Here is a 21,921-nt window from a genome sequence, read left to right on the forward strand (position 1 = left end):
GCAGGAACAGAAATAAAACACACACACAGATTAAAGAGGGAAACATTTGTTTATTGAAAAGGAAAAGGTTCTGGATGGCAGCACAGAGTCAGACATGAGACAGATGAATGCGTGCACAGCTGTTCGTGTTTAAAGGCAGAATATAGACATAAATACAGTTAGATCTTTGCTCTGCTCTGCTGCTACAGTATTTTTATACAATCAGCTCAAAGGAATATCTATCATAACTGAACACAAGGAGAAATTTATCAGAAACAGAGCACAGATTGCTTCTTTAAAGCCAGGATAAACAAAGTCCAGAAAAGCCTCTCAGCCTATAGTACTGCAAAATAAACTCAACGGTGCAAAAGCAAACCACCTTCTGTGGATGGCAATAATAAATGTCAGATCCAACTCCAAGTCAGATAGCTCGTATTTCTGTTTGAACAAAATGCAGGTAGTTTACCCCTACTATCACAGTTCTGCTCTGTCTCAAGGAAAGCCAGTACTGTGGAACAGGAATGCCCTTTAAAAGCAGTATTTTTTTTCCTATGATCTATAAAGCTTATTTTCAAAGCACACCAGAAAAGAAACAGGGCCCCCCTCCATGTTTTAATGATTAGATTATGATTAGTGAGACCATCCTGAAAAATCATAAATGCTCAGGAAATGATGGTCAAATACCATAGGAGAGCAAAACAGCCATACAAGAGAGACCATAAGTATGTCTAAAGGATAAAAATACTCCCCCAGAGTTGCCACTTTCTAGCCTCTGAGGAATATTATTTCATATTGGTTCTGCCATGGTGACCTCCACTCATACTTTTTCTGCATCAAGTAAGATCCCATGTAACTGTTCAAGGCATTTAAGTGCAGCCTTTAGTATTTCATGCTTCAATTTCTACAGAAGTAGAAATATGGAAGTCTATTGTATCATGAAAATTAATTCTCAAAAAATGCTTTGACAGGCTTCTTTGGTGTGCAGTAGGAAATTGTTTCAATTTATAGATAAGGCCAACATGGATTTACTGTCAACACGGATTAACTGCCAAGATGGATTACTTTGAAATCTCAGTTGTAATGTTTATATATGATGCTCATTTTTATATTTCTTATTTAAATATTCAGTTATCTTCCTTCAAAGTTATTTTTGCAAATCGTAATAGCCACAGAACATCAACTTTCATATCTATTTGTTTCTTTATGGAAACTGTAAAAACAATCCCACATACTCCTTCCTAATCTTATTTAAAGCTTTGCAAGATATAGAAAGCACTTGCAAGACAGTAGCATTTTATTCATATTCTGAATTTCCCAAGAATCTCATACTTTACTGCAATAAAAATGCAAAGACCCAAACCTCCTTCCCTGCTACATGGAACTGTCATTTCAAATAGCCAACAAAACACAAAAGTTACACTGAACATATTCCAGGTTTCAGAAGTGGAAGAAAACCCCAAACATTTCCTTCATCTTGTTAAGTGTGTCTTGGATATGACAGTTTTTCAGTGAGGTAAGAAAACCCATGACTGTCCATCAGAAACCTGAAATCGTTCAGTCCCAGCTCTGCCCAGGAACGTAGGACTGACTGATTGTACAACAGCCGTGTTCCAGGACAAACAGCTGGGCACATCCTGCTTCTCTGCAGAGGGAGAGTGGCACACCAGACCAGGATGAATTCTGCTAGAGCAGACAAGTGTACCCAGAGCCAAAGTTTCCACCTCCTTTGCTACCTCCCACATAGGACCTTTGGGGAAATGCAAGTAGAAGACATCTAGAGGATGAATTCTTCAAGAGAAGTCACAGGTACTGTCACACATCAGGTGACATTTTGTTAGAGAAATGTGAGAAACAAGGTTTTTCATATCTAGTCCCTTTTTGGCCCTTAATATTCAGATAAGCATTAAATGTGCACATGCACACACAGAGCCAAGTGCAGTTCTGTCACCTAATGTGTAATTCTGCCACTGATGGGATTGAAAAGATCCTAGAAGCCATATAACAAAGCATTGTTACCGTCCTCTTTAGCTATTACAATTTCTCATTATTTTTTCCCCTATGGAATAGTGATAAGCAGTTATGCCCTTCATTTCCTAAGCATGAACCCAAGCAGGAGAGCTGTGTCACTGTGACCAGCCACGGGCAGCCCCAGGAGGAGGAGCTCACAGCTCTGTCATGGGGCACCCTGTCATTCTGGCAAGCATCTTGGCTGCCCAGTGGGATGGAAATTCAGAGCAATTTCAACTAAAGCATATGGAAACATCTTACTGCAAGTACAACCCATGATCCTCTTTTTTGTTTGCATGACCTCCTAACATGTCAGCATCATCAAATCTCCAGTTTCTTCAGAGCTGATCATTAGGCTCATATTTTTCTTAAATTACCCAATTGCACTCAGGACAAAAAGTTAGGAACTTGAAAAGGGTGATGACTGATTGAGCCCTTTTTCCTCAAAAAAAAAAAAAAATCTTACACAGGGGAGTCACAAAATGTCAGAACATAAGGATTACTTTTTCCCTACAGTAGGGCTGAAACTCTAAATCAAGGGTATAAGAAAGAAGAGATGCAAAAATCTACAATACAATATAGTGCTGTTCCATGCAAAAGTTGGAAGACATGATATCATAGAAGTTTAGAAAATACATTTTTACTCAAAATACATTTTATTATACAAGAAAAAATGATGTATTGAATAATGCATTAAAAGTCAGTTTGTTTGGCACTGGATTTACAAAGTGACTTTGTGGCAGCAGAGCTGAATGCTTTGTAGCCTTTAAATGAGCTGAAACTAAAAAAGTCCTCTTGGGGATAGAGGCAAACTGCAGTGGCCCTTCTGCCAAAGCAGTAGGCAAGGGACTATGCTATAAAAGCTGCAGTTAGCACAAAGAGGGCAAAACTATTTCTGCATTATTTCAATTAGCAACTTATAGGGCAATCCCCCAGACAACATAGCTAAATGTGGGAGGATAACTGGAAAGAGCAGACAGACATGTCTTCCCTCTTCCCTCTGAAGTAGGATTTGCTTCTATAGAAATTATTCCTGTAACCATAGCCTCCAGTTATTCCAGTAGAAGTCAATGTATACCACTGTAGAGAAGCTTTAAGAATGCAATTTATCTGTGAATTATTTCAGCTTAAAGAATCTGAAATGTTTTTGCAATGTTTTGTACTTAGAGTGCAATACCAAAAAGAACCCAAACAAAAGTACCCTGGTACCATTCACACAAGTATATTTATTATATAAATATCTTATAAATTATAAGATTTTAATTGCAAATGTAAACACTTCTAGGAAAATAATGTTTTATAGTCTTATTAATGTTTACAACTATTATAAGGCACATAGTGCAAAAATACATTTCTGATGCAGAGATCACAAAATAATTACCTATAAGTGTTATCTTAAAAGAAGCTGCATACACTTCTGTGGTACAGTATTGTTTTTAATTAATAAATATTGCTAATTTATGGCTAACTTCTTGTGGGTAAAAATGTGATATAGCTGCCACTTGATCTATCAATTATACTGGCATGCAAAATAAATATTTGGTTTACAGAATGTGTGTGGTCAGAAAAAGCAGGTATAGTTATTTGGCACATTATAGTTATCTGGTACAATAAGATACATTATTATGCTGGTAGAAAATTTAATTCTGAATACCTGAGAGTTGGCCCTAAAGCACATTATCTGTATATTCATATATTTCTTCAGTTCTGGACTGTAAAGTAATATAAACCAACAAATCAAAGAGCTGGATCATTTTTTAAACCTTGTAACTCTTCTTTAAATAGAAGATGTTAGAACTGTGTTTACAGACATTGAAAACCAAACTGAGTCAAAGATGGACACCAAAACCACAGGGAGTGCTGCCTCTGTTCAGATTGTTCACTAAGGTTATTGAAAATGATGCTGAATCAGACTTTGAAGGAGGCACACAGCTGCAGCCTTTACTAATGTGCCATTGGCCAGGGTAAAGGAGTAAGGTGGATATGGAAAGTGTTAGAGCAAATCCATATTTGTGCAATAATACACAAGATCCTATGGTAAACAGAATGCACTGCTTTCCCAGTATACTTGGATGAGAGGCAGCGATTTAAAATCAGGTTTTCAAGCAATTTGTTTCCATATTTTCTGTTCCTGTAACCACAGCAAACTTAAGACCTGATGTTTAATGTGCTACAGAGACTGCAGAGGTTAAACCACGCTTCTCAGTATTTCTGCTAGGATTTGAGCACCACAAAAATATAATGAAAGGGATGGGGGAAAATGCTTTCACTGACAGAGAAACACACAGATCTATAAAACTATCTCAAGCATTTTGGCTATGTACTTTTCAGCTAGTGTTATTGACAGATAATCCCTACAAGTTTGTATAAAATTGGAAATATTGAAATTACCTGTCTCTTTATATAGCAGTAAAGCTTTCCTTTCTATATTTTAGCAGAATCTATCAAAAAAGATCAGCAGAGGATAAATCTTACTGAATACTGAATAAAGAATTATACTGTTAAGTTACAGGTAAAGAATTACAGTAATGGTAAAATTTAGAGTGTTACACATGGAAGTAATCCCAGTGCAATTTACCTGTTAGCACATACTGTACTCTGAATAAATACCTCTTCTGTGAAACCTGAAGGTTTCTGATTGTGATTTATGCACTTGCTAGCCCACAAACAGATAATATAACCTTGAGTAAATCCTGAAGAAAACAGGAATTCTTATTAGTGAACAATACAGTAATGAACACTACAGACACGAAAAAATTTCAATATACACATGCAGAGCACCTACAGTTTGAACCTAAATGGCAAATGTCCCTGCTTTGATGCTCCTAGTACATCAGAGTTCTCACTGTATTTGAAGTTGGAGACCAATAATTGTGTTAGGAACACATTTTCCACAAAATCCTCCACATCTTCCATATACTTTAGTACCATCCTGGGAATTAGACAAAGAGAAGAATCAATCAAGAAACGCGATTGAAATCACAGTGCACAGAAAGCTTCTTGAGGTTTGCACACAACAAAAACCTTTTGACAAATCATACCTAGAAACACTAAACCAAGAGACAGCAGCATTAGCAAAACAGGAACAGAGATCCTTTATCACTACCACTCTACACCTTGCTCCCAGGCTCTCCACCATTCCCAGGCTTACCATTCAATGTTGTCTTAAACCATGCACACTTACTGTTCTTGTTTAACTGGTCTTTTGGTTTTCCATGCTAATAAAGATGGCAGAAAGAAACAAAAAGGATCATCTGTAGTAGGATGATCTTCAACAAAATGTGGAGGATTGGTGTTGTGGTTGGTATTTTTTAGAAGCATCTTCAAAGCCTCTAATAAACCAAATTAATACAATAACCTCTCAAAACCAGTTAAGTGAAGGGTAGGCAGGGAGTGCTGATCTGATTTAGATACTGGACAGTGTGATTAAACATTGTTGAAGAAAACTTAAATGGGTCAGAGGCCTTGAATGCTATTTCTGATTCACAGAAATCACTGTAGCTTTTCCTGCAGTCAACACTTGTACCTCTTGTCCGAGATGTAAGAGCAGGTGAAGGAAAACAGCATTGACTCACGTGGGATTTGTGTATATCAGCAGTAGCATAGTTGCCCTGAGCAATCCATCTCACTGTACTGGATAATCTCAGACCTGTACCAGCCAAGTTAATGCTGAACTGGCCCTAGGAAAAATAAATTTAAAAAAAACAAACCCACAGAGCTATAAACGGGTTCAAAACACTCAAAGACTTTACATTGGCATATTTGCACATATCACTTGGGATATGTCTAAACATGAAGTAATCAAATGTGTGTACAAAATATGGGCTGTTTATGCTGCCTTACACCCTTTCTGTGGACATTCACAACACAAAACCAAGTTATTCTGCAAAAAGCACCAGCTGTGCATCAGCTGATATGTAGCATCTGAGCAAGAAGACAAAACTAACATCAGACAACTGAAATTATTTTTGTCCTTCTACAAATGAAATTTTTATTTACAAAAAGTACAGACTTTCAAAAGGCAGGAATGAAGCTGTTTTTCTTGAAAGACTATTTTTTTTAAGTTCCTGAATTTTTTGGAAACAACTTGATCAAAATATACTGCTGCCTGTAAAGACAAATCACTTGGACATCTAATTTTCAAATGTTTGCACACTGTATAAGCATCATCTTCTTATCATGTTCCATTGCTTTTCTAGTACAACAAAATAACACAACTGAACAAGAACACAAGTGGGTGTTTAAATAAATATTTTAAGTGGAACATTTTGCAATACAAACCATTCACAACAGATATAGAAGCTATTGATTCTAAAATATTTGCCTACACGAATACAGAGTCTGAAAACTAGCTTCAGTCAGTTCCTATGAGAATAGGAAACATATTAAAAGTAACAAATTGCACTACCTTGGTGAACAAACTGGGATACAGAAAAGTATTAAATTGCATTCACAGAGAAGTGCAATATGCTACAAAGAAGTACTACCTCTACAAAGAGCCTAATGATTAGTTCAGGCAGCACTACCATCAGAAAACTGCACACCTCTGCATTACTCACTGAAAGCCTGGATTTCTGTATTCAGACCTAGTGATTTTTTATTGCAAATGGTAGCTTCTGTGTTTTATTGCTTAATAATGTCATGCATAAATAAGTAAATATATATAGCTTTTATTATGATGATTCACCTAAATTCTGCTGCAAAAATTCAGTTCTATTGCTCAGTGTGGCAGATTTATTTTGAGAGCACATCTATGTAAAGATGCTGTGCTTATAGCAATTGGGATGAGCTAATAAAAACTCATGGATAGGGTAGGTTGTTCTTCAAGTATCTACAAAGTGGAAGACTTCCATTTAATGAAGGAGGAAATTCATACAAATGGTGTGGTATGGACTGGTTTCCATAATTAACAGTCCCAGAGTAACTTCTTTCACAGTGACATCATTTTGCAAAAATAAATGAGAAACGCTATTACAATTACAATGGCAGCTCAATAGCTGTGTGATGTTTTATGCAGCATGTGCAAGGCCAGGAACAGATTTCAAGGACTAAAAGTACAGGAATGGAAGCTTTTTGACTGCATCAAAAGTGGCAGCTTCAGTCAGAACTTATAGATGGAAATGAATGTGTCAGTGCCAAGCCATGTAAGCAGAATTACTCCCAACAGAAGCCACATACAGCAAACAGATTTGTATCAGACTGCTCCCACGGGACTTGCAGGTTGAAGGCATCCAACACTGTAATGAACTTGAACTGTTTTCTTGCCAGGGGTTTAGGTCTGCCAAACCTAGGCCCTTCATTTGTACATAAATTGCACATGAACAGTCTCTGCCTGCCCTTGGCTATGCCCACCCACAGCTGGTCCTAAGTGTAGGCAGCCAGGAGAGGTGGGCAACAGGGATTCACTTCCAAGAGTGACCCAGTTGGTCTTAACTCCTTTATAACCAGTGAAAAGAAATTCACTTCCAGGGGACAGCTGACCTCATCCTAAATTGTCTAACACTGCAAGATAAGCAGGAGTGTTTTCTAAGGAATTCTGTTTCTGCCAGGGGGCTGCAAAGGTTGACTAGGTCAGACTAGGGCTACGTCTGCATCATCAAGAAGGACAAGGCAGCATAAGCAGACCTGTAAAGTAAAAATTGGCCCAGATAGCCTGGTTCATGCCTCTCAAAACTACTCTGGGATGTGAAACAACAAACAGCACTGGGACAGCAAACTGGGACAATGTAGAGATTAATCTAAAAAGCACCAACCAACACAACTAGAACACTAATGCAGACACAACAATGCATGTGGAAATTTTAAAGTAACCTGCTAAAAAAAATTGATTTCCTCTGGCTGTCTTCAAAGACATGAAGCATCAGGAGAGAAACAAAGAAAAGATTAGGAAAATTATGCAGGATTACAGAAAAGTCACTAGAGAACAAAGACTGAGAAAGCATTAAGGGAAACAAAGGGTACATCAAATCCAGAGGGAGGCAGAACAGTACATGAAACACACAGAAATCTGGAGACACATACATGGAGCCTACAGGGAAAGGGTGTAATAAACAATTGGAGGGAAAAACTGTGAGAGGGGGCATGGTGGGACAGGAGAGAAGAGAGTAAGAAAAATAATACTTATAAATGTTGTACACTGACCTCACAGAATAGGAGATTGGTTTAGAACCTTACAGATCTAAACAAGTCACACATATTTTTTCCCCCTCTCATGTAAACATTTCAAGGGAGCAAGAAATCATAAATACCTGTGGACATCTGGCTGCACTGTAGCAATCTCCAGCTGTAGCAAATGGTACTGCTCTCCCAAGTATAGTCTGAGCAAAAAGAAAATCTGTAGCTAGAAAACAGAAAATTACTCAACACTAACTGCTACATTTGAAGTTCAGGGGGAAACAGGGAAAAGTGTGAACATGGGTGTTTTATTATTTGCATTGGGTGGGGATTTTTGCTTTTTGTTCCCTTGGAAAGGAAGGTTGTGTGTTTTGATTTGAGAAACAATGGTTTGAATTTTGGTTACTGCACCATTAGTCCAACCTACAAGGCCAGGTTTCTCTCTGAGATGTGGATGGGTTAGGAGGAAGATCAGTGTGCACTGACACTGCACTGAGTGATCTGGGCCAGCTTGCCAGCTTCAGGCAGGGGCTTAAAGCATGCAGGATTCCCTGTCCATTTATTGAGTGTCTGGCAAGGTCTGAGAAGAAACCAAGCAGAGCATAGAAACAAAGACTTCCACAAGAAAAAAAGGCTGTGGACTAAAATAGAATGAAATAATGGGAACAAAACCTTAGAAAATGAAGGCAGTTCACATAAAAAATATGAATCTGTGAGATTCATGCCACTTGATCACTTGGAACAAGTTAACAAGATCAATAGTGGTGGTTTTTTGTTTTGTTTTGTTTTGTTTTGTTTTGTTTTGACATTGAATTCTTAAATTAAATAAGAATTTTGTTTGCCCCAAGATGGAACAGCTGGATTTGTAAGTGGGTCAAAATAGTAATTTGGCAATTGTGACCACATACAATTTCAATAGAATGCTCAAATAGGCTAAAACTAACAAAATGCTTACTTTTAATTTGCATAGAAGCTACATCAAATCTTATTTTGCTAAAAACTGTGAAGCCAGCTGCAAGGTAATCATTTCGACAGGCACAGTCTTGCCTTCTGCTTCCATTGAAAGGACATTCATATGGATTCTGCAACCTAAAGAAAAGCAAATATTTAGTTTTCATTTTGAGATTTTTTTTCTTAGTATCATAGTGAAAAATAAGTGTACTGCACTATGCCAGATAAAAATATTAAACAATCTTTACTGAACAACAAGCTCAGCTTTTAATCTTGGCTCAACTGAAACACTAATGTGGCTCCAAGTAATTTCTACCAAAGTTAAGACAGAAAAAAATTATAATAATTTAGTACAACTAACATAATTTCAGGATGGAAGTATCCATATTTCTGTATGTGTGCTCATATGCCTGGATATTTAAAACAGAAAATAAAGGAAAAAAATCCTACTCTAATTTCTCACAAAAAGTAAGTATTATTTTATTATCTTTCTTGGGAAGGAATAAATGCACTTCATAGAGTTACAAAACCACTTCTGTACCTGTATCCATATACTTCAGAAAAGTTTTCTGCTTCACCTTTTATCAGTGTCAAATATTCTTTGGGATTCTCTAAGTTCATGCCTGAGCAATAAATCTGGGAGAGAAAAAGCAACCCTTTAGCAAAATTTTTATTAGAAAAGAGTTATTTCATAAAAATATGTACTAATAAAAACTCATAAATAGTAACAGTACCTTTATCATCCTTCCCTTAATGTTAAGTAGGTATTCACCATCCCTTCTCATCCCTTTTTTAATCTGCATATCTTTGCAGGTGGTAAGAATTTCACCTTCAAAATGAATGATTAAATCATATTAATATTTCAGGAACGGAGCTTCCTTTTAGGACTTAATTTTCCATAATTGCATTCCAAATATATTTATAGCTTTAATATAAGTAACCTGGGAAAACATTAACTGCATAAAATCAGAGCTATCACTTACATTCTTTCTCATGGCAGATCTTTCTGGCATCTGGTTTTAAATGAGGCAGGCACAAGTCACTAGATAAGCCATTTTCAGTCATACACTCCACTGTTCTCTGCTTTATCCCCACTCCACAAGATGCTGAGCACTAGACATGGATAACCATTAAGACTCAGTTTAGAAAGAAGCAAATAATTAACACCATTATGTCAGCAAGTTATTCTTGGCATTTATTCATGCTAGAGGCAGCTATAAAAACGAGCTTGCACATCTGTACTCACTTTGGTCCACTTCCCCACTGTCCAGGTAGCTGCTTGTGAGCATCCTTTGACATTGCATCTGTAAGTGTAGGGGGATGGCTGTACCGGGCACTCTCGGTACGCTACAGCCCGAAGGCCGTGGATGTGCCGGCTTTGGACAGAGTGGGTTCCAACACAGTAAGGGATCCTCTGCTGGTAGCCAAACCCACAGCTCTCTGAGCACTGAAATGAAATCCCCAAGCACAGACATCATTGCTGTGAAAGCTTCTGTGACGTTTCTGCAGATTTGCATTACAGGTAAGTCAGTTCTGAGCCTTGCTCTGGCAAAAGGCTGTCATTGGAAGTGTGCTGCCTTGGGCTGGAGCATCAGCGAGCAGAAGTGAAGGTCTGCAATTGTTACATGTGCAAGGAGCCACAAAGCACCATGGTGCCCTTTTCTCAGAGGTTCCAGAGCCTTTCCCTCTCAGCTGTGATACCTGCACAGGCAGTCATTCCCTCTCAGCTGTGATACCTGCACAGACAGTCATTCCCTCTCAGCTGTGGCAGTGCACAGACATGCACACACAGGCAGAGCAGATGTGCAAGGGAAACAAAGCACTGATCAAACACTTCACGGAAATCAAGGAAAAGCTTTTTTCTTATTTCAGCTTGCAAGAGTTTCCTGGGAACCAGCAAAGGAATCCTGTGGTAGGGGCAGCTCTCCTCTAGTTAGTGATCACAGGTCCTGGGTGGTTAAGGGAGGGCTCACAACAGCCTCTACAATAACTCATGGCTGACTTGGAAGGTCAATGGGGAGAAAGTTTAGGCAGCCATGTTCAAATGCAAATATATTTTTTCTTTTCTCCACACATGTAACCTAAATTTTACAGTAATATAATATTCTTAAAAGTAAATATATATAAATATGTGTGAGCAGTACAATTAGTGTACCTGTGACAGTTCTCCTGTGAGCACAACATATTTAGAGGGAGATACTCTGCAGGTTTTGGATGATGGAGGCTTTGTGGCTGGATCACAGAAGCTTTCATCCACTTGGAGCTGGTTTTCATTCACACATTTTACTTTCCTGTATATCTCCTTTCTTCTAGATGATGCTGAGCACTAAAAGTAAGAAAATTAATCAGTTTAACTTGACTTTTACAGGATGAAGTTACCTACTGAGTGGCAAACACCAGTAAAACCCAGATGGCAATACCTTTTGACATCTGCTATCAATGTCAGACTAAATTATTCACTGAATCAGAATATTTTACTTTGTTTTTAAAGTAATTCTGAAAAAGAAACAACAACCTGCATAGAATAACAATGGCATGGTAACTCTTGGGTGAGACAGAGGAGAAAATGAAAATGTCAAGCCAAGATCATAGGTTGAGTTTAAGCCCCCTTCCATATGAAAAGAGACAGAAAAGGATTTCCATGAATATGAAAGGAGTAAGTTGGTCCTGATAAAAAGAGTTGATCTTGAAAACAGAACAAGAGAGAGAGAGGGAGGGAGAAGGAGAGGGAGAGGGAGAGGGAGAGGGAGAGGGAGAGGGAGAGGGAGAGGGAGAGGGAGAGGGAGAGGGAGAGGGAGAGGGAGAGGGAGAGGGAGAGGGAGAGGGAGAGAAAACTGCCTGTTAATCAAGCCAGTGCCAGTGCCAGCTTTGAGCAGCAGTGTTTGTTGAGCCCGTGTCTTTGCCCTGAGTGTTCTCAGACCTCTCCCAATGGCAAGCTGGTGGAATGGTGAGCCACCACAGATCTGCCAGGACAGGATAAAAACCTTGCTCCCACCAGAATCCAGAAAAGTGGAGGTACAGGCTAAGTAATATATATCAACAGCACGTTCCCAGCTATGGGTACCTGAACAAAGCTAAACTTAATGGCAGGGAGGAGCTCAGAATATTAGGCACATAAAGAATAATCCAGTCACAAGGTAATGGGGACAGGCAGAAAATTTCTTTTCATGATATCTTAGCTTTGTAGGCATTCTTCTCCCTAGGATAAAAACCCTTCACCCAGTCTACTGGCTGCAAACTGGACAGATCTGGACATATTTCTGCTCTGCTGTGACTGGTGAGTTGAGGAAATGACACACAAGCACCCAGAACTAGGACAGTTGGGCAAAACATTACAAGTTTAGTGGAAGACATCCTGCACTGGGAGTGGCATGCAGATGGATAATCATTCAAACTATTAACATTACATGTACAGGGTTGAGTGTGACTGTGGTGAGAGAAGGAAACAGAACACAGAAATTTCAAGAAAACAGCAATATACGTGTGGAAGAAGTTATGAAATAGCTGGAGAATGTACTGAGACAGAGTATGTTTGTAGTAGAGAGCTCCAAACAGCCAGCTGAAATACACAAATGTTTGCTGGCAAAGGGAAAATTCACTCTCATTCTTTCAAAGTGTATATTTGTGCTAAGAGCACATTCGGAACCACTTCCACTTATTCCTGATTTTGACAGCTACATATGAGAATGGAACACTTGAAAGAAACATGTATTTGTCAGCTTTCCCTCAATATAGCTTAACAAAGGAATACATATATCTGAACTGCATTTATGTAATCTAGGTTTTGCAGAGAACCAGCCAATATTTTACATATTGACAGTTGTCACTTCTATAACACTGTGTCCCTGAGATTTTAGAGTCCTCATACTCAAGGGGGTTTGTCCTATAAAATTTAGTATGTCAGAATATTAATATGACATAGATGCACAAAATGTTTTTTTGTTTAATGTCAGAGAAAGGCTCTTCTGCACACCATTTCAGGTATTATACATAATTTTTGCTTTTTCTCTCTTCCCAATCTTTATATGTTTGCAAGTTTGTAAAAATAACACAAGTTATTAAATTTCTAGCATGTAGACAATAGTAATTACACCTTTAGAAATGGCATCTCTTTCCTGAAGGTATCTGTAAATTTTCTTAAATGTGAAAAAGCATATTTGGTAACAGAATGCTGAGTTTTATTTTCTTATCTCACTTCCTCTTTGGTAGGAGTATAATGAGATTTATTTTGCTTCTTATCTTTTCTGTAAGAAGAAAAGATGCTTCATGTTTTTAAGATGTTTTAAATCTTCCATACGGAACTTCTTATAAACACTGTTGTTCAAAGATTTTACTTCCATGGTGTTTACTTTCACATGACATTTCTTCTGCATTTCTGTTCTTAAAAAGCTGCTTTTTAAAAAGATATTTCACAATAAGGATTTATTAAACATCTTATGCACTATGTAGAGAAGTATGCAGAGATAGTCCTACCAATAAGTACCTGCTCAGAACTCCACCAGAGCTTTTGTCTACAGCAATAGACAAGCAAATCCTGTAGAGATTGTAAAAAGAGAGCATGAATAAAGTCTTTGACATTGTTTGTCGCTTTTGAAGTTTTGCAAGCCTGACCTTCAAAACTTCCAGCATGGTCTTTTGTTATTCTGCAGCATAACAGCTACTAGAAATACATCCAAATGTGTGTGTGGGGGGGAGAAATTTAAAAATAACATAGACCCCAAACTGATTATGCCCTATTACATAACTCAGTGAAGTCATACAGGTTAAAAACCTTACTTACATTTTCCCATTGCTGTGCCAGCCAGTGGTACAGAAGGCAGGCGGGCAGCTGGCAGTGCCTCGTGCTGGCGGGGCGCCGGTCACGGCGGCACAGGGCGTCACTCACCCGCCCCAAGCCTGCCACCTGACAGGAGATGTCCCTCTGCTGAATCCCCTCTCCACAGGATACAGAGCACTGAAATTGATCAAAATTAGTTGTGTCACTGTGAAACGAGACTGTCCCCAGAAGGGCGTGCAGCTGTTGTTGGAAGTTCTTAGGATATTATTTAAAATGTACTTCACATCCCTTGTGGTATGAGTACAATGCCTGAAGAAATTTATGGTGAAAATGCAAAACTCAATTAAATTTTTTTAAAAATACAGAAAATAATTCTATCTGAGGTACCTAACTGAGCTCCCTGCCTACCTTAATTCATGGTAGGAACAATCACTATAAACATTTGCAAAGCAAAAGTTTACATTTTTGCAACATCAACAGTCAAAGCTCTGAGTTTACATCTTGTCTTTATCAGAGACTGACAGTCTTGTCTGTTGTTTTAAAATGCAAATACTACAATAAAAGAGAAAAAAACCTCAGTATTTCAGGTTAGAAAATCTTGCAAAAAGTGTAATATTCTGAGGACACTATCTTTTGCAAGTAGTACTAACAATTTTGAACCCTGAAGATCTTAAGTGCCAAATGCCTTTGGCATTTTCCTTCTTCCTGGCCAAAGGAATTTCACCATCCCACCAATGCCTGCTGAGATAAACCTAATTCCCTTTTACCCTAGACAGAAGCATGATTATGTCCCAAAGCCCACCTAAAGGCCCAAGGTCAATCATAAAGTTCATATTGTTCTACCAAGCCTGGCCAAAATGTGGAGAGTGGTACTGTGTTCAGTGTGGGGAATCTTGTGTTGAAAGTGTGAGTGAAATACAAAATATTGCAATGTGCCCAGTTACACACAATTTTACAACAAGGTGACAGATGTTTTATAAGACCAAACCAGGGAAAAGGCCATTATTTGTGCCCACAAGCCCTTTTTCTTGTTGTTTTCCAACAAACTTTGTTCCATTTCACTATTGAGAATAAGACAGCAAATAGTGATATTACTGAATTCATTGCAGAAGGTAAGAAGTAAGCTTTAAAATTCACGGTTAATATACCAGGCAAGATGAGGAAAGTCTTAAGTAGCTATTCAGTACAAAATTGATATTAGCAAATAACTTCAGTTTTCACATACATTTATTTTTCATTATTCTTAAAAGAAAGAAAAAGAAAAAGAAAAAGAAAATACAATCAAGTACTTGCTAATTTCTTAATTTCATTGTGAAGTGCATTCTGACATTTTTTCCCAGTGAACCACTGTGTCATGAATATATTGTCTTGCATTTTCATGGAGAGCATAATTATGGAAGCTTTTACATACCTCTTTCCATCTGCTGGCCTTCCAAGAAGGACATCTTCCAGCTCTGCATATTTTGTATGTTCGTGGCTTTTTCAAGTGTTTGCAGTTGTCCTCTTCTATTTTCGCTTGGAAGCTGTTAATACAATGCACATCACGGAACTTCAAACCTTTTCCACAGGAAACAGAACACTGAAAAGAGAAGTGTTATTTCACTACTTTGCTAAAAAATCTCAGAGCAATAAGAAAACCAGAAGAGGCTGTGGCCTCACCCAAAATGGACTCTGCCATTCTAGGAGTTTCTGTACTATGCCACAACATCTGCTGTACATGTCTGAAACTTCTCTGTAAGCTCTCTCATACTGATCAGGCATTACAGATCAGGTGCCAAATATCTCTCACACCTTGTTCATTCGTTGATGTCATCATTGAGAAATACCTGTGCTCTGCCATCCATATCCATGCAGGGGACAGCTTGATACTATGGTCTCACAGGGACATGCTCTAGCAGATGTTTCCAGATCTGTACTGCTACTTTCATGTAGGCACGAGGCTTATCACAAGCACCAAAGACAGGAAAATGCAATATCATGCTATGTGTGTTTCAAGCTAGTAGGCTACAAAGTCATGTTTACTTGGCAACTCCCCTCCACGAGCTTTGGGTATCTTATGGTATGTGGAAAATAGGCAAGAGAAGAGGTATGAAGTAGACACCACCAGATAAAGTGCAGGAGGCATGGAATTGCCCCACCCCCAGTATCCCATTCTCTCCAGAAAGCTGCTACAACATACAGAGCTGGTTCTAGGACCTTCCTTCCTTCCTCAGGTGTCAAACTGTTGGGGCTGGCTGCAGGTTTGTTCTGTGAAACCCTCCCTGGCAGGGCACCTTAGCCAAGACTACAGCGTGCCTGATGGATCAGGCTCTGCTGGAGAAACGGCCATTCCTCTGCTAAATTGCTGGACTGCTCTCAGACTTCAGTGAGGTTGGATTTTAATTCATCACATCAGGGAGGTCCTATACACCTACAGAGTTGGGCTACAGGAGGCAGCTTTCAGTCAACCAAGGAGGTCAAGCATCAAACTTCTTCCACATTAGGTGGCTACTCAGCCGATTTCTCTTGAACCATGAACAAGGTGAGTATAAGTACATTAGTGTTTCCTTCTTAAATGTTGTCATTAATCCTATTTTACATCATCCTCTTTAAAAGTTTAGATCAATGGAGATGGGGTTTTTTTATGTCTGGAAAGAGAACATGCTTAATTTGATCTAGGATTTCATCCATGATTCATTTTGTTTGAAAAAGCACTTCCTATGGGAAGAGAATTGATTCAGGTAGGAAAAGAATAGTCCAATAAAATTTGAAATTTTTAGTGGACATGAAAAAAATTTAAATATAGACTTTGCTCAAAAGAAATTAAGATATTTCTCTTCCCTTTATGTCACATCATCATAATCTACATCATTAGCATTACATGCTAACTTAACAAAGCATTTTGAATACATACGTTTTCTATTTTCAGGAAATTAGGTTCAGGTCATTCAGCTTTCAGTACAAAACCTGGTAAATATTTGCCTGAGAACAACAGCTGGATGAAAGTTTTTAAAATAGAGAACAAGCAGCTGTAATAAATTAATCTGCTAGGTAAGAAAAGTTTTAGTTTAAGAGTTTGTGAAACAATCTCAGCTTACTCAATTGTCCTCAATATCACATGGATTTCTATGTCTTTAAACATTTAAATGTATCATCTTAAAGGTTAAACTGAAATGGCCACTGTGCTTAAAATTGAAACTTTGCAGAATGAAGCAATGCATTTGTCACACAATAAAATGGGTGGCATATTTCTCTTATGCAACTATATTTACAAAAAAGATAAAGGCACTGATTTGGCCACAGTTTGCCTTTTACATGTCTACTCTAAAATCTTCATGAAAAGAATGCTTGTTTCTAAATTAAATTATTTTGCTCTCAGCAAAACCCTTCAATGTATCTTTTTAAAATAACATTCTTGTAGTTTTACAATTTACGTTTTATTATTTTGGAAAATACTTAAAGATAGTAAAATAACAAAAAATACCTGAAATTTTAATATATGACTAATGTAGGCCAGAAAAATTAAAATGTTTAAATCATTTTAAAATACTTTCAGAAGACTTAGCTCTAAATTCAGAGGATTTATTTATCAAAGCAGGCATGATAAATTGCACAAAAATTAAAATACTGTTACTATCAGATAATTGACTCTACCTTCCCTTAAAGCTTTTTTTCAAGAAGTTCAGACATAAACTATAGACAGAAAGGACCCCTAAATTGTTAATGTTCTTCCCTTTAATTCTTGAGAGCCCCTCTTGTGGGGACAGCATTCCAGGCTGAGAGCTGCAACCAAAGAAACTCTCCAAAGAAGTCTCCACTTCACGAGGTGAGGCTACCACAACACAGAATAATCTCACAGCACAGCACAGTCTCACTCTAATTTGTTGCCCTCAACATTAATTACTAGGACAACACTTTTCAGCAGATTCACATCTTGGTTTATATACCTTGTGCAGATATATTGTATTCAACAGCAGTTTTGTTTATTGTAAGGGCTCATGGCTGCTAACAGCAACAGACTATGCATTATGCATTATCTTATCCTGCATCTCAGCCTTAAAGATCTCCCCATTTCTCTACTCACTAGATACAGCATTGCACGTTTGTTTCTACGCAGGGGAGAACTTGATCTGAATTTCTGTGGTTGGCTTGGTTTTTTTCTCTTGGTTGGTTCAAATTCAACTGAGTTATGTCTCTGTTATATTTAAATGTCCTTATTTGATCTTTATAATTTGTGCTATTACTTCTAAAGAAAAAACTAGAGATTTTTGAGTTAATTTATTAGAAGGCATTATTACCAGTTCCAGAGGAATGCCTGTTTCTCTTTTATAAAGGTGTTCTACTTACTTTTGTAATTAGAATACAGGAATTAAAAGAGGGAGTTCAGAAAGGAAAATACCAGCTTAGATGTTAAAAATAACAGAGGCTTTATGAACAGTTATTACAAATATTTCACTTAAATACTGTTTAGCTTTGATGACTAAAAGTAGCTGAAACCTCGGTGTCTTATTGTAAAAATGCAGAAACACAATGAAAGATACCTAAAATCTGAAGGCAGATATTACTTTCAATTATTTTAAGAATGATTGTATTTTTAAAAACTAAAAAATATAGGGAGTATAATTTTTCAGTAATGTAACTGGTATAAGTCATCTGACCTATTTTTTTCTTTGCTGTAAAAGACAATAAGATGCAAAATACTGCTAACTCATATCACGTAAATATCCACATTAAAGTAACTTTTTCCAGGAAGATTTTCACTCCATATTCATTAAATATTATCTTTAAAACTTAAAAAGACATGTTCAACTTGTTGGGACTATATAATAAAAAAAATGCATTAAATCCTTAAAGGTGTACAGAGACAATGTTTTTGCATATAGATTCTCCATCTCATTTTTTCCCACATTCATCAAGATCTGATTCTCTGTTTACATATATCCAAACCTTCTGTTGAAAAGACCTTGCACTGAAAAGAAGGACTGTCACTCTGCAAGAAGTGATTCACTTACATCCTTTTATGGGTTTCAACTTAAGAGCTTTTCAGCTGGGGATTTTTTGTGGGGTTTTTTGTTTGTTTGTTTTTGTTGTTCTTTGTTTTGGCTGTTTTGGTGTATTTTTACTTAATTCATGAAAGAATTAATAATGATGTTTAATTCATTATATTAATGTGGTTTTGCTCAGAAGGAATGAAACTCCTGCTGCTTGTAAAAACTAGAAAACCCCACAGATATTAAGCATCTGTAAACTTCTGCTTAAATATAATTGCCAACACTTAAAAACAAATAAAGCACTAAACTAAGATGTTCCTCTAAGCAGCTTTGCTGCAGCCAGGTGCTTGGGGTACTGCATCTCCTGGGATTTCATGGAGCTGCTCCTGTGCACTTCAGAGTGGTTCCACAGTGCCAGATTCCTACATCTGCTGCAGTGACCATCTCCCACCAATTACAGTGTGAGGAATAGAAACCTAAATATCTCTAAGGTCCAGATCCTTTACAATTTCACTGGGACATCAATAAAATTTAGGTAACTGATTTGAGGACTGTTATTTTTAAAGCCTTGCAAACGTATGAGTTACAGAAGCACCTAGAATGCCCTGAGCCACAGCCAAGGACCTCAAAAAAACTATTTTAAAAAGTGGAAACAGTCTAATTCTACATGCATTCAAAATCTTTTTAACAGATTGGCTGGCTCAGTGCTTTCCAAACCCATAAGAACAATTAACACCCTGAAAGCAGATTTTCCTCTATTTCTAATAAGTTAAAGAAAGAAATTGCTCTAAGTGTACACTGAGTGCACAGCAGATGAGTGAAGCACACTGCCACAGTGATAGATGATATTTAGTGCAACTGAAGAAAAAGAAATGATGCAATTTTATTTTTTTAACACATGAAAAAGCTAATACACTTGCCATGGATGTAGAAGATCCAGGATTATCAGTGGAACGTTTCAGAAGGTTTATTACTCTGTATGTACAGTATTCTCCTGAAATTTGGTATATTCTGGCTTCATCCCTTAGATAATATATAAAAAAGAGTTCTTAAAAGTATCACTTCCTCCCAAAGTGCTTTGGATTCATATGCAGGCAGGCTCAGCTATGTTCTTTACTGCATATTGACCCACCTGCAGCAAGAGAAGACTCTTCCAGTCCAATACACTGCCATGGGAGACTCCTGACCAAGTAGGTAAGTGTTGCCTGTCCTCCATTACAGAGAACAAATAGCAAAGACAGAACACCAAATCACTCAAATGCTGAATAAAAATGTTTCATCAATATCAAGGGAGGAATTCATTTCTGTAAGAGCATAGATCCTGCTCTATTCCTAGAATGAAAATATAGATTCCATAGAAGATCTGAGTGGGATTTGAAGTGCCTAAAGGCATCTAAATGCAGCTTACAGGGAGATGTCTTGCACTGACCTCTAACCCCACCAGTCAGTAGTTTTCTTCAGAGAGCTGCATACTGAACACTGAGCTAAAACACCTGCCTGCCTGGCCTCCCTTCAGCTCTGCAAAGAAGTGTCAAATTCTCACTGGTGCAGGAGCAAAGCCTTGCCCTGTGCTCAGGAAGCCAGTCCTGTCCTCTTAGTGCATTGAGCCCACAGTGTATTTCCTACAAGGCTGAACCTTCCCCTCCATGAGTTTGTGTTCCTTCTCGAAGCTCCTCACATGGTACTGCACACTCTCTGTGGAATACATTCCTCTCACTGCTTGGGGCCCACCCTGATGTGGTGGTGATCTTCCCAAGGCTCCACTCTCCTGACCAGGGAAAGTACAACTGCAGTCATTCTGGCTGCTTGACCGCCCTCCACTCACACTTGAACATGGTCCTTGACTATTTGAGCGTGGTCCTCACGGCTGACTTTGTCTAAAATGTGGTTTCATTTGTATGACATTCCACACAATTGGAGGTTTATTTAAAATTTGGTGAGAGAGCACAATTTCCCATTTATTTTCTGCAGATTAACCATGCAGGAAGAAAATATCCATAAGAATGTTAAATCTCAGAAGAAATATGAACATTTCCTCAAAAAAATGCAAACTGAAAAAACCCCATCCTGTAACCATTTTACACGGAAATTCTAGCACTTGTCTCAACATTGGATAAAGTAATATTTCCCATATGTCACATTCTTTCAAAACATAAATCTGCAGTAAAAAGCTGGATTTCATTACAATTGTTCAAAGCCATTCCATAACACTGGTAACTAGGATTCATCTGTTTGTGTTTTCTTCATAGCAATAAAGTTCTGTAGGGATCAGCCTGACAAAACTCATGCTTTCTGTGGCACAGATGGACTCTCAGACAGGCATGCCATCATCAATTCCTACCAAATTAGGGCTCTTTCTGCAGACTTCCCTAAAAGCTTTTTTATTCTTTTGCTATTATTATTTCATTGAAAAGTTGAAGATCTTGTATTATTTGGTGGATTCTGTACCAAATTTCCATAACCTTTTCTTTAAAGGAAGTGCTTTGTGTAGTTTAGCTGGTAGCCTAGTGGGCTTCTGGATACTGAAAAACAGAACAGTAAATGGAAAGCATATAATAACTTCTTTTTGTATTTGTATCAGAAATACAGAGACTTAAAATATAGATGAGTGACTAGAAGATGACAGGCGTAATTTTCTTCATAGTGGCTTGTGCAAGCTTTTGGATTTGTGACCAAGACAGGGTTGAAAACACATGGATATTTTAGTTATTGCTGAACAGTGTCACACAGCATCATCAGACAGAGAGGAGGTGGAGGTGCAAAAGTTTTGAGGGGACACAGTCCAGACCAAGTAAAGTCATGGTCAGCAATAAAAACTGTGGGGAAGGAGGAGGAAGAGGCATGTGGAATGAAGGCATTTGCCTTCCCAAAAAATGATCATGCATGATGCAGTCCTGCTTTTCTGGGGATGGTTGAACACCTGCCTGTCCATTGGAAGTGGTGAACAAATTCCTTGGTCTGCTTTGCCTGTTGGTGCAGCTTTTGCTTTACCTATAAAAATTACTTTTCTTAACCCATGAGCTTTCCTACTTTTAACCTTCCAGTTCTTGCCCCCATCCCACAAAGGGGGAAGGAGGGAGTGGTTGTGTGGTGTTCAATGCCTACAGGGGCTAAGCCACAACA

General features: G+C 38.0%; 1 protein-coding gene across 2 annotated transcripts in view; it reads right to left on the bottom strand.

The window, feature by feature from the left end:
• Positions 1–30: 30 nt before the first annotated feature.
• The window catches only part of ADAMTS20 (ADAM metallopeptidase with thrombospondin type 1 motif 20), an 87,573-nt gene continuing 65,682 nt past the window's right edge, over positions 31–21,921 (bottom strand). Inside the window, exons 29-39 of one of the 2 annotated variants that reach the window (XM_030238239.2) lie at positions 15,240–15,407; positions 13,832–14,005; positions 11,207–11,377; positions 10,298–10,498; positions 10,035–10,164; positions 9,786–9,880; positions 9,593–9,687; positions 9,056–9,189; positions 8,235–8,326; positions 5,562–5,666; positions 31–4,918 (exon numbers count right to left, since the gene is read on the bottom strand). In XM_030238239.2, coding sequence (XP_030094099.2) covers positions 4,829–4,918; positions 5,562–5,666; positions 8,235–8,326; positions 9,056–9,189; positions 9,593–9,687; positions 9,786–9,880; positions 10,035–10,164; positions 10,298–10,498; positions 11,207–11,377; positions 13,832–14,005; positions 15,240–15,407 — 1,455 coding nt within the window. In that variant the 3' untranslated portion in view covers positions 31–4,828. Of the gene's footprint in view, positions 5,667–8,234; positions 8,327–9,055; positions 9,190–9,592; positions 9,688–9,785; positions 9,881–10,034; positions 10,165–10,297; positions 10,499–11,206; positions 11,378–13,831; positions 14,006–15,239; positions 15,408–21,921 lie in introns of both variants that reach the window. The other variant, XM_050988039.1, reaches the window with a different exon arrangement.

Source organism: Serinus canaria, chromosome 1A, assembly GCF_022539315.1.
Source record: "Serinus canaria isolate serCan28SL12 chromosome 1A, serCan2020, whole genome shotgun sequence".
Classification (NCBI taxonomy): domain Eukaryota; kingdom Metazoa; phylum Chordata; class Aves; order Passeriformes; family Fringillidae; genus Serinus; species Serinus canaria.